The sequence below is a fragment of the Quercus suber genome, unplaced genomic scaffold (assembly GCF_002906115.3).
Source record: "Quercus suber isolate HL8 unplaced genomic scaffold, Cork oak 2.0 scaffold_468, whole genome shotgun sequence".
Classification (NCBI taxonomy): Eukaryota; Viridiplantae; Streptophyta; class Magnoliopsida; order Fagales; family Fagaceae; genus Quercus; species Quercus suber.
Window position 1 is genome coordinate 72,613 of NW_027069919.1, and position 15,179 is coordinate 87,791.

The following is a 15,179-nucleotide window of genomic DNA, read 5'->3' on the forward strand; positions in this document are numbered from 1 at the left end:
TGAAATGTCGACATAATAGACTCATAAAATTGAATGAATGCGTTGCCTTTTGTGTTGATTAATGTGGATTGCTTTAACAGAGAAGCTTAAATTTTACACACTTCACTGTAGTGAATTTTATATTGCAAGTGAATTGCTCTATATGATGCCTAGCTCCACCTTTGATTTAAGAATGGTGGTTTAAATGACTCTGTAATAAATAACATAAAGTTGTGTTATCCCATTTCCTCCCATTGCATGGTGACACGATGTTACGATACACTTGTTCAGTGGTAGGTAGTCATATGAGGGAATAACTCATTTTCATGGTGCCTCGTCAGTCATGACTTTATTATGGCTTTTTGGCCACTATAGAAGTTTCCTATGAAAATTTCTTGTTGCGTCTTAGGCTGAAGTTTTTGAGCAAAATGAGTAAAAAAAAAAAATTATAAGAAATTAATGCAACTTTGAGACATGTATTATCACAAATTTTAAGGTATTCAACTGATAATTGACCCTAGGATTCCATATAATTCACCTCCAGATTAAAACAAAGTCATCAATTATAGATAATAACTCTGAAATTCCCTTATAAGAGAATCTCTTAAGAATTACTTATTTGATTGGTATAACAAGAAGATCAAAATTGTAAAATTTCTTGGTACAAGTCCATTTAAAACACAAACTCACTTCCTTATCACAAGCTGCACGCTAGATTTTTAACATAAAATTGTCTTCTCATGTTTTATTTTAGGGGGGCAGTGTTTGTTCCAACTGTATGGCTATCGATTTGAGAGTGAGCATTTCATTGAAACAACTGTATCCAAATCTACCTCCAATGACCTGTTTTGACAAGACCAACATAGGTTAATGGCTTTTCAATAAGCTTCTTTAGTTAGTAATGCTGAAGCTGTGAAGAACTCCTATGAGGTTCTTGGACTAAGGAAAAGCTAAAAGTACTTTTAGCTTTTCCTTGGCGACCCTTCTCCATTGTGGCTTGGACCAATTTGTAGTTGGTTATGGTATTTTACTAAGAAAAAATTTCTTTAATCACATTGTGCCATCCTATGAGTGGACACTACGGTAATGAATGGACATCTACAAACTTAGCAAGAAAAAAGTAGCCATCTACAAGGAAAGACAGGCATATAAATTATCGTGGAGGGAGTGTCTTGGAGAGGACTAAGTTTTTCCTTAGGAACTCTTAATTTTTTCAGTATCTTCATGGACTATCAACAAGAGATTTTGGTGGGAAAAGTTTGTGAGCTCTATGATGAAATTTCAAGCTTAGAAAACCTCAATCCCTCAAAGCATGTTAACACCCTCTTCACTCAACTTGTACTCACTTGTACATCACCATGTCCTATAGATGTTACCAAGCTATGCAAAAGAGTTCTTGAAATCAGGTCTAAGCTGATTAAACTTTGTGGGAAGGCTGAGGGACTTTTAGAAAGCCATTTTTCTACCTTCATTGCATCCCATGACAACCCACTTAACCATATCAGCCTCTTTCCTTACTATTCCAATTACCTCAAACTTGGCCATTTAGAATTCGACATGCTGATCAAGCATTGCAATCAAGTACCCACAAAAGTTGCATTTGTGGGCTCTGGTCCCCTCCCTCTCACCTCGATAGTCTTGGCCTCTTACCACCTTAGGACTACATGCTTTCATAACTATGATATTGACCCTTTGGCAAATTCCAAAGCACTCAACTTGGTTTCATCGGATCCTGACTTGTCAAAGAGAATGTTTTTCCACACTGCTGATGTTATGGAAGTGTCAAATGGCTTAAAGGAATATGAAGTTGTCTTCTTGGCAGCACTAGTAGGCATGGAAAAGGAGAAAAAGGCTCAAGCAATTGATCATTTAGCTAAGCACATGGCCCCCAGAGCTATTCTATTACTCAGGAGTGCACATGGAGCTCGTGCATTCCTCTACCCTGTCATTAATCCCTGTGATCTTCAAGGATTTGATGTTCTATCAGTTTTTCATCCAACGGACGAGGTCATAAATTCAGTAATTATTGCGCGTAAATATTAGTCTACTATATTTACTGGCAAATAATTTGAAATCCAAGGTTTTTAATCCCTTAAACCATCTAAAACAAAAGAAGAATTGACTATTGATCATGAGCAGCTGTATGAATCCTCAGCTTGTGTAAGACTTGATAAGCTTATGTAGGCTTAATAAAAAATCACTCTACATGGTAGTTTTGCACCCTCCTATTTTGAATTTGCAGCCCATAACAGATAGTGAAGAGACCTTGGGAAAGTTCACATACATGTAAGTGCTAGCTGTTTCAGTTTGACTGATTGAGCTGGCTCTCTCAATATTATAATTTCACTATTCTGAAATTTAATTCTTCTACTTGTGAAACTATTCTCTTTTATGGCTTCGAGAGAGGATTTTGTTTTTCTTTTAGTGTTATTGTTGATTTTATTATGGTTACTATAATTATTATTATCATTATCTTGATTAGAATTTGTTTCACCTGCCAAGAAAAGGAGAAAAAACATTTGAATTGTCAAAAATTTGGCTGTTTTAGTTAATTTGGGAACACTATGGAGGGACACTTAAAATAAATTATGGGGTTCATTACTCATTACATAAAGAGATTCACAGTAAATACTGCAAAATACTTCCCAAGGCTTTGTCTGGGTGGAACTTAAAAGCTAAAAGAGAAAGAAATGGCCTTCCCTTGTCTACCCAACATTTAGGCATTTTCCGTTTGTATCAAGGGTGCAGAAGCTCCCATAAGGACACAAGCAAATTTTTTTTTTTCCCCCAAAAGTCCTTCTCGACAAAAAGATGACATGCTAAAATTTTTTTCCCCCATCATACCAAATCTTGTAAACAAAATTCTCCAAGCATCAATCTCCATGTACCTGAAAATTCTTTTCTTACCCTCAGTTGCAACTTGCAACAATATTTTGCATCTCCTGACCCAAGAAAACAACCTCCACTTTTATCTTAAAAGCTTAAACAGAATTCTAATTCAGAACCACCTACTCTAATACCATGATAAACTACTACTTGTCCAAAAATGTTAAGCAGTAAGGAAATGGTAAATTTAATCATTTAACCATTATCCTAACAATATGTTGAGTGCTTCATTAAAACAATCTAAGAAAATTGGTGAATTATTATCAGCTTCAACTTCAACTTTGACGAGCACCATGACACATGGATTGAGATCTCTAAGCATTCTTATTAGAGATTCAAAGCAAGTAGGCTGCAGAATTGGCGAATAGACAGCAACAACTTCACCAGCCTCTGAGTTGAAGATATCTTTCTTGACACGTAATTTTTCTTTCTTTGGATCCTTTCTTCTTAACCCTCTTCAAAAGGAATGGCAGAATAGAAAACGCAAAATTTGCCACCTAAACGATAGAAATTAGCATATTTACCTTGGTGTTATATCACACCATGGAGAGACATAAACTTATAGCATTAAACAAGAAAGAGTTCTAATAGTTTTGAACATGATACAAACGATTCCCATAGCAATCCTCTCTCTCTCTCTCTCTCTCTCTCTCTCTCTCTCTTTCTCTCTCTCTCTCTCTCTCTCTCTCTATATATATATATATATTTAACTTCCAACCACAATAAGACAATGAACTCTAGAGCCTATCAATTAATTGTGAGAGGAAGACTTTCATAAGTTATATCGTTCTTTTGATAACTATAATAAGGATTTTAACTAAAGTAGTAATTGAATATGAAAATTTCCCTTGTGTGTGTGTTTGTTTCTCAAAAAAAAAGAATGGGTAATTGTCCAATATTGTTTAAGAGAGTGTGTTGTGTGTAATAAAATTTGTCTCACCCTCCTTTAAAAGTTACTATGTCTTTTGAGTGGAGTTGTAATGTGCCTTTGTGTTAGAACCCCTCTTCCTCTCCCTTGTGTGTGTGTGTTTGTTTCTCCCAAAAAAAAAAAAAAGAATATGAAAAATTCTTAGCAAAAAGAAAAAAAAAATGAAGACCAAAGACAAAACTCTAAACATAGAAAATCTGCTCTCTCTTCTGGCCACAGGGGGGAAAAAGGGACCTCTTGCTAGGACCAGCCAGTACTGAAACACTGATTAAATATAAAAATGGAAAACAAAAAGCAAGAAACATCACAGGCAGAAGGATGTACAAACAAGGAGTTTTTCATGTACCAGCAGCAGAGGTTCATGAAAGGCAAACACACTCAGATATGATAAATAAGCATATGTCTTATACAAATTAACCATTTTAATGTTCTATTGGAACTATCAAAAGTGTTAATTAAACAAAGATAACATTTAGGACTACATGTTTACAAAATACTTTTTTTTTTGGCTTTTGGATAAATATAAGAAGGAAATGTTCTTGATGAAAAAAGATAGTATGAGACAGTCAAGTTGGATTCTCCACATGGAAATCCTTTCCCTGGACAAATAAAGGAGACTGAATATCTCCATTAACCTGTAAATTGTTCATTGAGACACAACTTAGGGTGCAATTGACGGAGTGGCAGGTCCATGGTTGACTTGGAGAGAATGTAGCTAGGTAGGTAGAGTTCCTTTTGGAGAGTAAATGCCTGTGAGCCAGGAATATACTACAGCAATCCACTCCACAGATGTTAAAAACAAAGACATGACTATGGTGGTTGCATTTTCACCCATCTTTTAGTCATTATCAACACTCATAAAAAAATGATGTAAGGAAAAGGAATTTACAACTTAATATCACCTCCATAAACAATCTTCAAAGAAAAAGGGGGAAAAGAAAAAAAAAATTATACTCGTACAAGTTCAAGAGAGTAATGCAATTATCATAGGCATGTGTGATTATCACCTATGAAGCACGGATGCGGCTGGGAGGGTGCTGCACCGGAGTCTGACAAGGTAACCTGTGCGTCGGTGCCACGTCTAAGCTTTTTTTTTTTTTTTTTTTGGGATTCGCGACGACTTGGCTCGATTTGCGCCAAACCGTACCAATATCGGCCAAAATTAGGCCGTATTGGCCGAATCAAGTCGTATCGACTGGCAATCGAAAGGGTCGAAACCGGCCTTGAATCATGCTGGAACAGCCAAAATTGGCTTTGAATGATGCCCAAACATCCTAAATCTATCCTTCCTCAATTTTATTCTGAATATTTGTTACTTCTTTTGTGTTTTCTTTTTTCTTTTTTGTTTTGTTTTGTGTTTCTTGCCTTCTTCTTTCTTTGTTTTGTGAATTAAGGCATAGTAATGTGTTTTTTAAGAATATTTTAATAGTAAAAATATATAAAAAAATTTAATTTACATAATTTTTTAATAGCCGTACCCCGCCGCACCCACCTTTTTCAAAAATTGCTAAGTCCCGCACCTGCACCCGAGTCCCAAAACGCACCCATGCTTCATCGATTATCACCACGACATGCACCTTGAATTGTTTAGTTAAATTAAAATAGGATTGTCAACAATGGTATACGAGATGATCACAATCAATAAAAAAATATTTCCTAGAAAGTCGTAAGATAGGAAAAATTCTAATCCACTAATTTCCCTCCCTTTCTACTATGGTCAAACAAATTTCCAAACAGAAAGAAAACAAATTGGTATACCTTTCCATCCAATAATCAGGGATTTTGCATTCATATCAAGCGTGCAAAAACTCTTACAATCAAATTTCTGAACCACCATGTTTGCTTGGTACAAGGATGACATGCTCAATTCTGCCTCCACCATTCCATACCGGGCAAAAAATGCTCTCCAGACATCAATCTTTACATTTCGAACCTTCCTTTCCTCTCCCTCAGCTGCCAATATATTCATAATTGCCTCACCAAAGTATTCTGATTCTAAAATCATTCTGTGTGATTCATTCTCTTTCATAGAAGTTTCTAGGCAATCAAAGTAAGCAGCGTAGAAGAATAGAGCTTCAACGAAACGGCTCACAAAAGCAGGTGAATTGTGGTTTGCCTCAGCTTCAGTGGCCACCAGTATACATGGATTGATACGTCTGACCACTTCCATTATACATTCCAGCCGATTCTGCTGTGAAATCATGCTATGCAGTGAGTAGTGAAAGAATACAGCTACTGTTTCATTAACATCTAGCTCAAAAAGATCTTCTTTGAGATCTAGCATGTCTGATACTATTAGTAACTTGAAAGAAAAGGTTTAAGTTCATGGTCTGAGCAACACTTGCCAACTGCTAACCTGTTTCCTCAATTAAATGTTTTGAAGTAATTCCAACAGCAGTTATCTTGAGAAGCTCAAGAGGGCATTCGGATCGAGTTGTAAGAGCTTGCATAAAGATCGTCCATTGCACGCCAGACCGGATACTAGAATCAATTATGTGGATCTTCCTTGCCTCAGCCACGTTTTCTACAATGGCTTGAATTCCAGCAAATTGTGGAACCTGGGAAAAGGGAGTTCTTTCATAAAATGTAAGTTTGGCAGGGTTTGGACTCATCAATGCCTTATGAAGATCAAAAGACTTTCCCTAGCCCTTCAATGTGATCCTTCGAAGAGCTTTAGAAAAATAGTAAACCAAACGCTGAACGGGGTTCCCTGTATTGGAAGACCACTGATCACACCGGTTGAGCAACTTGCTCGTACGGTCAAACTGTTGACAGGCTACTTTCTCAGCAGCAGTAAAAAGGAATTCAGCAAGCTCCACATCTTTGGTCTCTTCGTTGGACAGGCCATAGAAGGAAAAACCAAAAGGATGGCTAAGTATGGACAAACCATCAGCAATTTGGGAAATGGAGTGGATGAACTTCTCTCCAGCTTTCCTCATGATTTCCTCAGTTGACAATTACTGGCCTTCCACCTTTGCACATGGCATGTAATTGCTTGGCTCAATCATTCTGTCCCCGTTCAACCATTTGAACCCATTTCCATAGTTGTTAAGGAGTTCAAGTGGGGCCAAAGAGAAAGCATATGGCTTTTCCTTCTGGAATTCAACGTCTGGAAGAGTTGGGAATCCACCAAGCTTTGCAATTTCATCTAGACAAGTTTGAAATGGAGACACAATATCGAACTGCATATCATCAACAGGCCCATAATCTGAAAACGATTCATGTTGCTGTGCTTGTCTTTGATACTCTGAGAAAAGGAATCCTTCCTCTGCTGACTCCCCTTGATAGAAGCCAAAGTCAGAACAAAGGGAATCAATACCCCAGGACTCTACATAATCTTCTGCTCCATTAAAAAACCAAAGTGTTTCTCACTATTCACTTCTTTCTTACTCTCCCAACCTTTATAAGTTTATAAGTTATCTTCAATCCCGTTAAAGCCAAACTCTTCAAAAGCAAACACCGTGTTTGCCATCTAAAAATGGAGATAATTCAAAATCTGGGATTTCAAATTCTCAATTGTAGACTTGTAGTTAGTAGATGGTACGCACTACGCAGTACTAGACTACCAGTTTTATACTGAACAATTCTAGAAATACACAAACAGAAAAATTCTTGATTTAATTATTTTAAATTCCTTATCTTAAAAAATAAAAATATAAAAAAAAATCCAATCATATTATCTTACATTTGACAAATTCTTACACCCTTGATCATCAGTAGCATTGATGTTGATGTGTTGATGTTGTCAAGGTGGCCTGCAGAGTGGCACGCAATAATTTGATTATATGAATGCCATTTGGATATACATATAAAGCTCCATTAACAAGGACAAAACTCAGCTATAGCGTTATATCTTAGGTTTCCATTTGAGTTCAATCATGCAATTGTATTGACTAATACAACAAAAATAGTGGCATGTTTCCTAAGGAAATTAACCAAATGGTTCATTGGTTAATGTAATCACACAGTTGAATTTAATTGAGAAACCTTCAGGTATAGGGGCAGAGCCATGTGCATGGCCCCTCAAAATTTTGAAATTTTCCTATATATAATTATTTTAATGTTTTCAAAATTTAGCCTACAAAAATAAGAGTTGCCCCCTCCAAATATTTGAATTAGTTCAATGATGCTCTTAAAAAAATAATTGGTCTAATGGTTATAGAGACATAACTTTAGTTTTTGCAATTTTATTTTTTATTGTAAAATGTGCTCTTATATTTGTTAAATATTTGATAAAATTTAGCACCAAACATGTTTAGATCTATCTTTTTCAACCTGTTATGTGGTAATTAACAAGTAATTTACTCATTAAAAAAAATATGTTACTAAAACTACACATGAAATGTCTTTTTAGTTGCCACATAATGAGTTAGAGTAAGATGACTTCAAATATGTTTGGAGCATAACTTATTCCTCTAAGTTTTGGATCATTCATATTTTTGAAAATTTCATTAGTTTAATTGAAAGATTTTTTACTTAGTTTAGTATAAAATTTGATAATTTGTATTGAAAATGAAACTTTTTAAAAATTTTACTATGCAAATGGTAAAAATGAATTTTATTTTATGAAAGATCACCATCAAACATAATTTTGCTTGAAAATACTAAGTTTTTTTTTTTTTTTTGGTGTGTGTATATATAGGTATATGGGTTGTTTTGATAAATATATTAGTGCCGCAACTTGACCTCTCCGTTACAAAAAATTCTGGCTCTGCTCCGATTCAAGTAGTTTCAAATACAGCACATAAGTAACTATAGATAAGTATTATTCTAAAATAATTAGTTGCGTATAAATTTATAAATAAAATTGTGTCAGATTTAAAAAAGAGAGTTGAAAACCAATTAGTATGTTTTGTCTTCCTAAGCAAGTAGAAACAATCGAACAAAGGTATTTCTCCTCAGAAGTTCAGCCAACAAAGGAGCAAGGACAAGAAGAACATAGAATAGTAATTAAACAAGCAACCAAGATAATGTAACAGACAAAAAAATGTCATATGTAGAACAAGAACAATTCGTACTCGAAAATCTACGGGGAAGAAAGACATTCCTGGGAACTTACAATGCGGCCTGCACTTTATATGGTATTCTTTAAAGAAGCTTAGAGTGCTTTGAGAGCGACAGGTTTTCCATACTGTTTGTCTCATAGTCTGTATATTACATTGTTTAATCAGTTCTACTTATACTGTACAGTAACATAGAGCCAGCTATGAGAGAGCTGGACTTGCAACATGACCTACCTTAGCTTGTGTTCATTTTTGCTAGTTTTCTTTTATCTGTTTTGGCTGTTCAATTTGGTTACTCTAATTTTATTTTCATTAATTATTTATTGTTATAAATGTTAAGTTATACATTGCCAAACATACTCAGTTGAAATCGTGTTTTGAAAACATGACTTTTGTTATAATTTTGGAATGGTGAAAATCACAATCATAATTATAATTATAACTGAAGTTGTACTATTTCAATGGTGTGTTCTGTAAACATAGTATGTAATTATCATTATTCTTTTTTTTTTTTTTTTTTTTTTTTTGTTTAACTATTCTCATGGCAGGAAAAAATAGGGAAAATTTCATTACAAACCACCCCTTCAACCATTTCAGGCCATGCTACTCCGTTAAGGCCCACTTTCAAAGTCCACACCAGTCTCGCATAAACAAAATCAAACTCTAGCCCATATAGGCGGTTGCTTTATTCTATTTTAGTGGTGGGCCTTGATTTCAAATCTGTTAAGCTTTCTCCATCTGATCAGTTGAACGAGCCAGCATTATAAATCCTCAAAGACTTGTTTAAAAATGATTCTCATTCATTTAAATGTTTTGTTTTTTTGAGAAGGAAATGTTTTGTTTTAATCTTATATATTATTAAGTTTGTGTCGAAAAGGTATATGTGGGTAATTTTAAGGGAAAAGTGGGTGTGTACCACCTCCCCATTTACACAAAATCATACCACGATTAAATTGAAGTGTACCCCCCACCTACAGAGAATAATTCTGGGTCTCAGCCACATATGGCAATTGGGCCACCTCCGTTATCCCCTTGGTCAGCCAAGTTAGGCCGCTCATGTAGTTTATTTAAAAATCACTCTAATTTCATATTTATTAATTTAACTAAGGATATTCGCAGTGCGGTGCGATACGGTTTTGGACCATTTTTAACACTGCACTTTGCGGTGCGGTTTGACTAAAACCATAACTACACCGCATCTTATTTTTGCGGTTACTTGTGTGGTGCGATGCGGTGCAGTGTGGTTTAAAGTTTAGCCAAAACCATAACCGCACCACACCTCATTTTTGCGGTTACATATGCGGTGCGGCGTATAAGATGCGGTTTGAATGATTTGAAGTTTGTATGTTTTTCAAATTTTAGGCTTTTTCTGCCCAACCCAAAACTAATTTTTCCCTTTGTTTTGGTCCAAGTTTTAAACTATTGAGCTAGTTTTTCTTTATTTTGGGCAGGCTTTCCTAATCAACACTTGCTAAGGTTATCAAACTATTTTTAAAAAAAAAAAAACTAGGGTTATTAAACTATTAATAATATATTTAATATTAAAAATAATTAAATATATTAATATATAGAGAAGGTGCGGTGCAGTATGGTTTGTGCAGTTTTCTTATTATAAAACTGCAAACCGCATTACACCATGCGGTGTAGTACACTATTACTTGCAGTTGCGGTGCGGTTATATCATTTTGCGGGTGATTTTGGTGCGTTTTTGCGGTTTGTGCGGTTTATGCGGTTTGGTTGAACACCCCTAAATTTAACCCTTGTTCAAACTTTTTTTTTCAACCTTAGAGAAGCACATATTCTAAAAATCAGTAATAAATTTCACTTTATTTGGTATTGTTATTACAAAGTTTAAGGGAATTTTCTCAAAAAAATTTTAATGGAATTGTCATTTTTTGCAAAATTAGAGAAGTTTTTTTTTTTTTTTTTTTTATAAAAAAAAGGTATAAATTTTAATAAATTATACTAAGTGTAACTTTAACCTATTATATATATATATATATATTAGTTTTGATGTTTTTCCTCTTATAACATATATTAGTTTTGATGTTTTTCCTCTTATAACATGTAGTGCTAGAGAGAAAACACCATTCTCAATAAAAACTCCAATAAAATCAATAGAGTCCAAATTTGGTAATGATGGGATGTAACATCCTATCATACATAATAACATTTCAATAAATTCCAAATTGAGTTGAATTTTCAGATGAGTATTATAATTAATTGAGTGTGGTTGTGTATATTTTTTAATACGTGATATGATTATGTGGCATGTTGGGATTAAAGAATGTAAAACTTGGGTCTTACACAACGTCTTATTGAATTTAATCTCTAATCCATAATAGATAAAGCCTAATCATATAGTGATAAAATAATAACTAAATATAAAATAAAAAAATAAAAAATAAAAAAAAGAGGAGAATTTGTGTGTAAGTTTTGTTATAAACAAAATCAAACTCCAGCCCATTTAGGCGGTTTCTTATATCTATTTTAGTGGTGAGCCGTGATTTACAATCCGTTCAACTTTCTCCATCTGATCAGTTGAACCAGCCAGCATTATCAAGACTCAAGTACTTGTTTTTCCTGTAAAAAAAAAAAAAAAAAAACAGCTCTTGTTTTGAAATGATCCTCACCCTTTTAAATATTTTGTTTTAAACCTTATATTATTAAGTTTGTGATAAGAAGGTCTACGTCAATAATTGTTATTTTGATTTTTCTCTATTTTCAAATAGACATTGTAGGGACTCGATTTGGATTGGACCCAGAGTAAGTATGGGTTTCTAGCCCAACATTCCCAAATAATAAATTTGTAGAGCGTAGGTGCAAAAACTAGTTCAGGGTCGACCAACCGGGGAAATATTATCCTCGGCCTCCTTCTTTAGGAGTTTCTGGGATTACTCTTTTATATCTTAGGGTTCCAATATTTTAGTCTTTCTTTGTTTTTCGACCCCCCTCATTTAGGTCCCTTTCCCCTGTTATGTATCATAACCCAGATATTGTTTTCACCATACACGTGTAAGTTAGCTTCTAGGAACTCCTTCCTGTCCCATCCAACCTCTCCTAGAACCTTCAATCAGCAGCCATAAGTCTGCCTGATTACTATTCAGGTATCACCTCCATATTAATGCGGCCATAGAGTTAGCTGGGAAGCATTTAATGTGGAGGTAGCAACTTTAGAAGATATTTGTTATCTCTCCCTGCTCCCCCTTTGTTCTATATTCATTTTTCAGTTCTAATACAACCTTGCGGAGTATCCTGAATAGTAAGATAGTTACATCTTCCTCAGATCATTGTATCCGAGATGGATTTTATCCTTGGACACACCTTGGGCCATTATATATGATTTCCACCTCTTTTCCTTGTACCATTCCCTCAGTGTCTTTATTTAACCATCCTCGGATAAATGAATGTCCTCGGATTGGGCCATTGGGCCATAAACCCATTTCCTACGATTTCAACATTACCTTTTTGGATAACTGGCCACACAGACATAAATAAACCAAAAAAGTATTTGAATAGCTAATTCCTCCTCTCCTTTGATGTTATAAAAATCCCGAGATTTCGCTAAACAATCTCAATAAAAAAATTAAAGCAAGAATTAAAGGTGAGGACCTTTTTGCCCAAACATAAATTAGGACTAATTATCTATAAAACATAAAGTAGGACTAAAATTAATCATTCTGAAGAATATGAACCATTTTGAAACATGAGGCAAATGTTGAGGACTAAATGTGTAATTAACCCAAAACTCAATCATAAACAACAACAATAATACTAATAACCAAAATTTAATCCCAGAATTTTGGAGTTGGTTATAAATCTTCATACGACCAATTAGAGTTAATCACATGTACCGCCGCGCACCCTTGGTGTAGTGGTCACTCCACAAGTATAAATGCTTGTGGGGTGTGGGGGGCAAGGGTTAGGGTTCAAGTCTCAAGGAGGGAGCTTCACACACATATACACTTAGATTAGGCTAGAGTAGAAATTCCATCTTGTATCAAAAAAAAAAAAAAAAAAAAGAGTTAATCACATGTATTCTTTTTTATTATTATATTAAAAAAAAAAAAAAAAAAAGTTAATCACATATATTCTTTTTCATTATTATATTCTATCTGAAATCATAGTTTCTATTATATGTCTCTTGTATTTTTGGTTTGTTGAGTTATTATTTTCATAATTTACTACTTTTATTAATATCATTTGTAATTCTCTACCTTTTTTTTGTTCATTCAATTTGAAACTTACCATTCCTCACTTGTACATTAATTGCTTTCTTTTGCATTTTATCAAACATATTAGGATTTTTATTGTTGGCTAATTCTGTGACAAATTTACTTGTAATTTTTGGGGTTTTGTAATTGTAATATGTGTTGTGGTAATGGGGGTTGAAAGTTGAAGTTTTTGTTTGTTATGCAAGATTGAAGACCTTGGTCGAGTGAGAATCAGATAGAAACTCTCAACAAACACTCACAAGGCCTTCTTAGAGAATAAATTCCAAGATTTGCTTTTAGGAAAGTTTGTATAGCCACCTCAAGCCTAAACCCTACTTCTATAAAACTCTGTTACAACACTATTTTTGAGAGAAGGATGAATCACTGAAAAATGAAGTAAAACCTTGAGAGCTTTGTTTTTTTGTTTTTTCCCTTCTTTCTTTTTCTTTCTTCTAACCCTTTCGATTTGAAACTTTTTCTTTTTGGAGAGATTGAGTATTCCAAACACAAAAATCACCATACTTCTGTTGGAGATAAGGCAAAAGTAGAGAGTTCAAGTGCTTAGTTTGACTACGCATATAGGAAGTCGAGTATCATTTGTACTGCAACAACTTTTAAGTTAATTTGGTGATTTAGGAATGGCACTAGAGTGTTTTTACCTAATGGTTTTCACTTCGTGAATATATGATTGTTTTTCAGTGCGTGTGTTTGCAATTTATTTGCTTTATCGTTTATCCACGATTATTACTCTGTTTGGATCATGACTAAATAAATACTTGGTTTAAGTTTTGATTAATTAATATTGGTAGTAAGCCATTGTAGGGTTTGAACAATGTTTTTCAAAACAAGATCAAGCAACTCTTTCTCATCTTTTCATTAATAGGAGTTATTTTCTATCTTTAAGTTCCCTCATTTCTTCAAAGTAACTCAATCAATGAGTTTTAAAATCCTAATCATTCATTAAAAAAAAGATTCAAATTTTCTCACATCATCAATATATATTAAATAGAAACTAATATAACACTCATTCATATTTATTTAAAGGGAATTGTTTATTAAACACACGTTGTTACACACACTTTTTTTTAATTAAATTGTGAGTTGAAGACACAATTTCACACACTTTTTTGAACTAAAATTGTGAGTTTAAGACACAATTTCAAGTGGAACCATATCTTTAACTTACGGTTTTAGTTCAAAAAAAGTGTGTAATAGGGTGTGCTTTTATCCTTATTTAAATGCTGTTGATATGTGGCTTACACGATGGAATTACCTGTTACCAAAATCAAAATATATATTGAAACAAAAAGTTTCTCAACTTTGTTGTAATTGTTAAGATATTATGTTTTAATTACCGTACAATGATCAATCACAATTCGTCAGTTCAATTTTTGAAACAAGGTTCTTTTTTTTGCTAACTTACCTCCAACTATGAGATAAATTTTAATTTCGTCATTCAACTATTAATTATGTCAATTTAGTCCTTTAGTAGTTGTTGTATCAATTTAGTTTTTTACTTTCAAAATCAATTCCATTTCACCGTTATATCTCAATTTCATTTAATTTTATCAAAATTAACATATGTAGTAGATGAAGCACACGTAAATATTGTTTCCCTTGATAGGGTAGCAAATGTTTGTTTATATTTCAGTTATATATATTCATGCCTTTTCTATCTAAACGGATTAAAAAAAAAAAAAAGTTATTGTAAAAAAGACTTCAAAATCAAGTCAATTTATTAATTTTTTTATGAAGAGAAAATTTTATGATGACATTAACATGTTTAAAATTTGTTATTGTTATTTTATTTTTGGTAGAACTTGATTTTTATTGTTATTTTATTTTTGGTAAAACTTGATTTTAATAGTTTTTTATTTATTTTATTTATTTTTATGGGTTGATTTTAATAGTTAAAGAGACTATAAAGTGATAGATACTGAATCCAATCGAACTAGTGGGGTTGGTCAAGTGATTGGGTACTCGATTTCAAAGTGACTATCTTAGATTTGATTAGGAACTCCCTAGTTTAAGTCTGAGTATCAGTACTTTGAAAAAATTTCGTGGGTTAATGATTTATCCTACTATGGGCTCACCCATTATGAACAGTGATTAATTTCTGAACAAAGGTTTCGAGGGGAAAAAAAAAATATATATATATATATATATACC

General features: G+C 33.6%; 1 protein-coding gene and 1 pseudogene across 1 annotated transcript; one reads left to right on the forward strand and one right to left on the reverse strand.

Annotated features, from left to right (window-relative positions):
- Window positions 1-1,203: 1,203 nt before the first annotated feature.
- On the forward strand, window positions 1,204-2,281 carry LOC111986344 (nicotianamine synthase). Its single transcript, XM_024017973.2, has one exon. It carries the CDS (start codon window positions 1,204-1,206, stop codon window positions 2,020-2,022), a length of 819 nt encoding a protein of 272 aa, XP_023873741.2. The 3' UTR covers window positions 2,023-2,281.
- Window positions 2,282-5,510: 3,229 nt separating this feature from the next.
- Window positions 5,511-7,302, reverse strand: LOC111986277 (DELLA protein RGL1-like; annotated as a pseudogene).
- Between the last annotated feature and the right edge of the window lie 7,877 nt (window positions 7,303-15,179).

Excerpts from the sequence above, each read along its gene's own strand:
- LOC111986344 (XM_024017973.2), top strand. The coding sequence starts at position 1,204 with ATGGACTATCAACAAGAGATTTTGGTGGGAAAAGTTTGTGAGCTCTAT.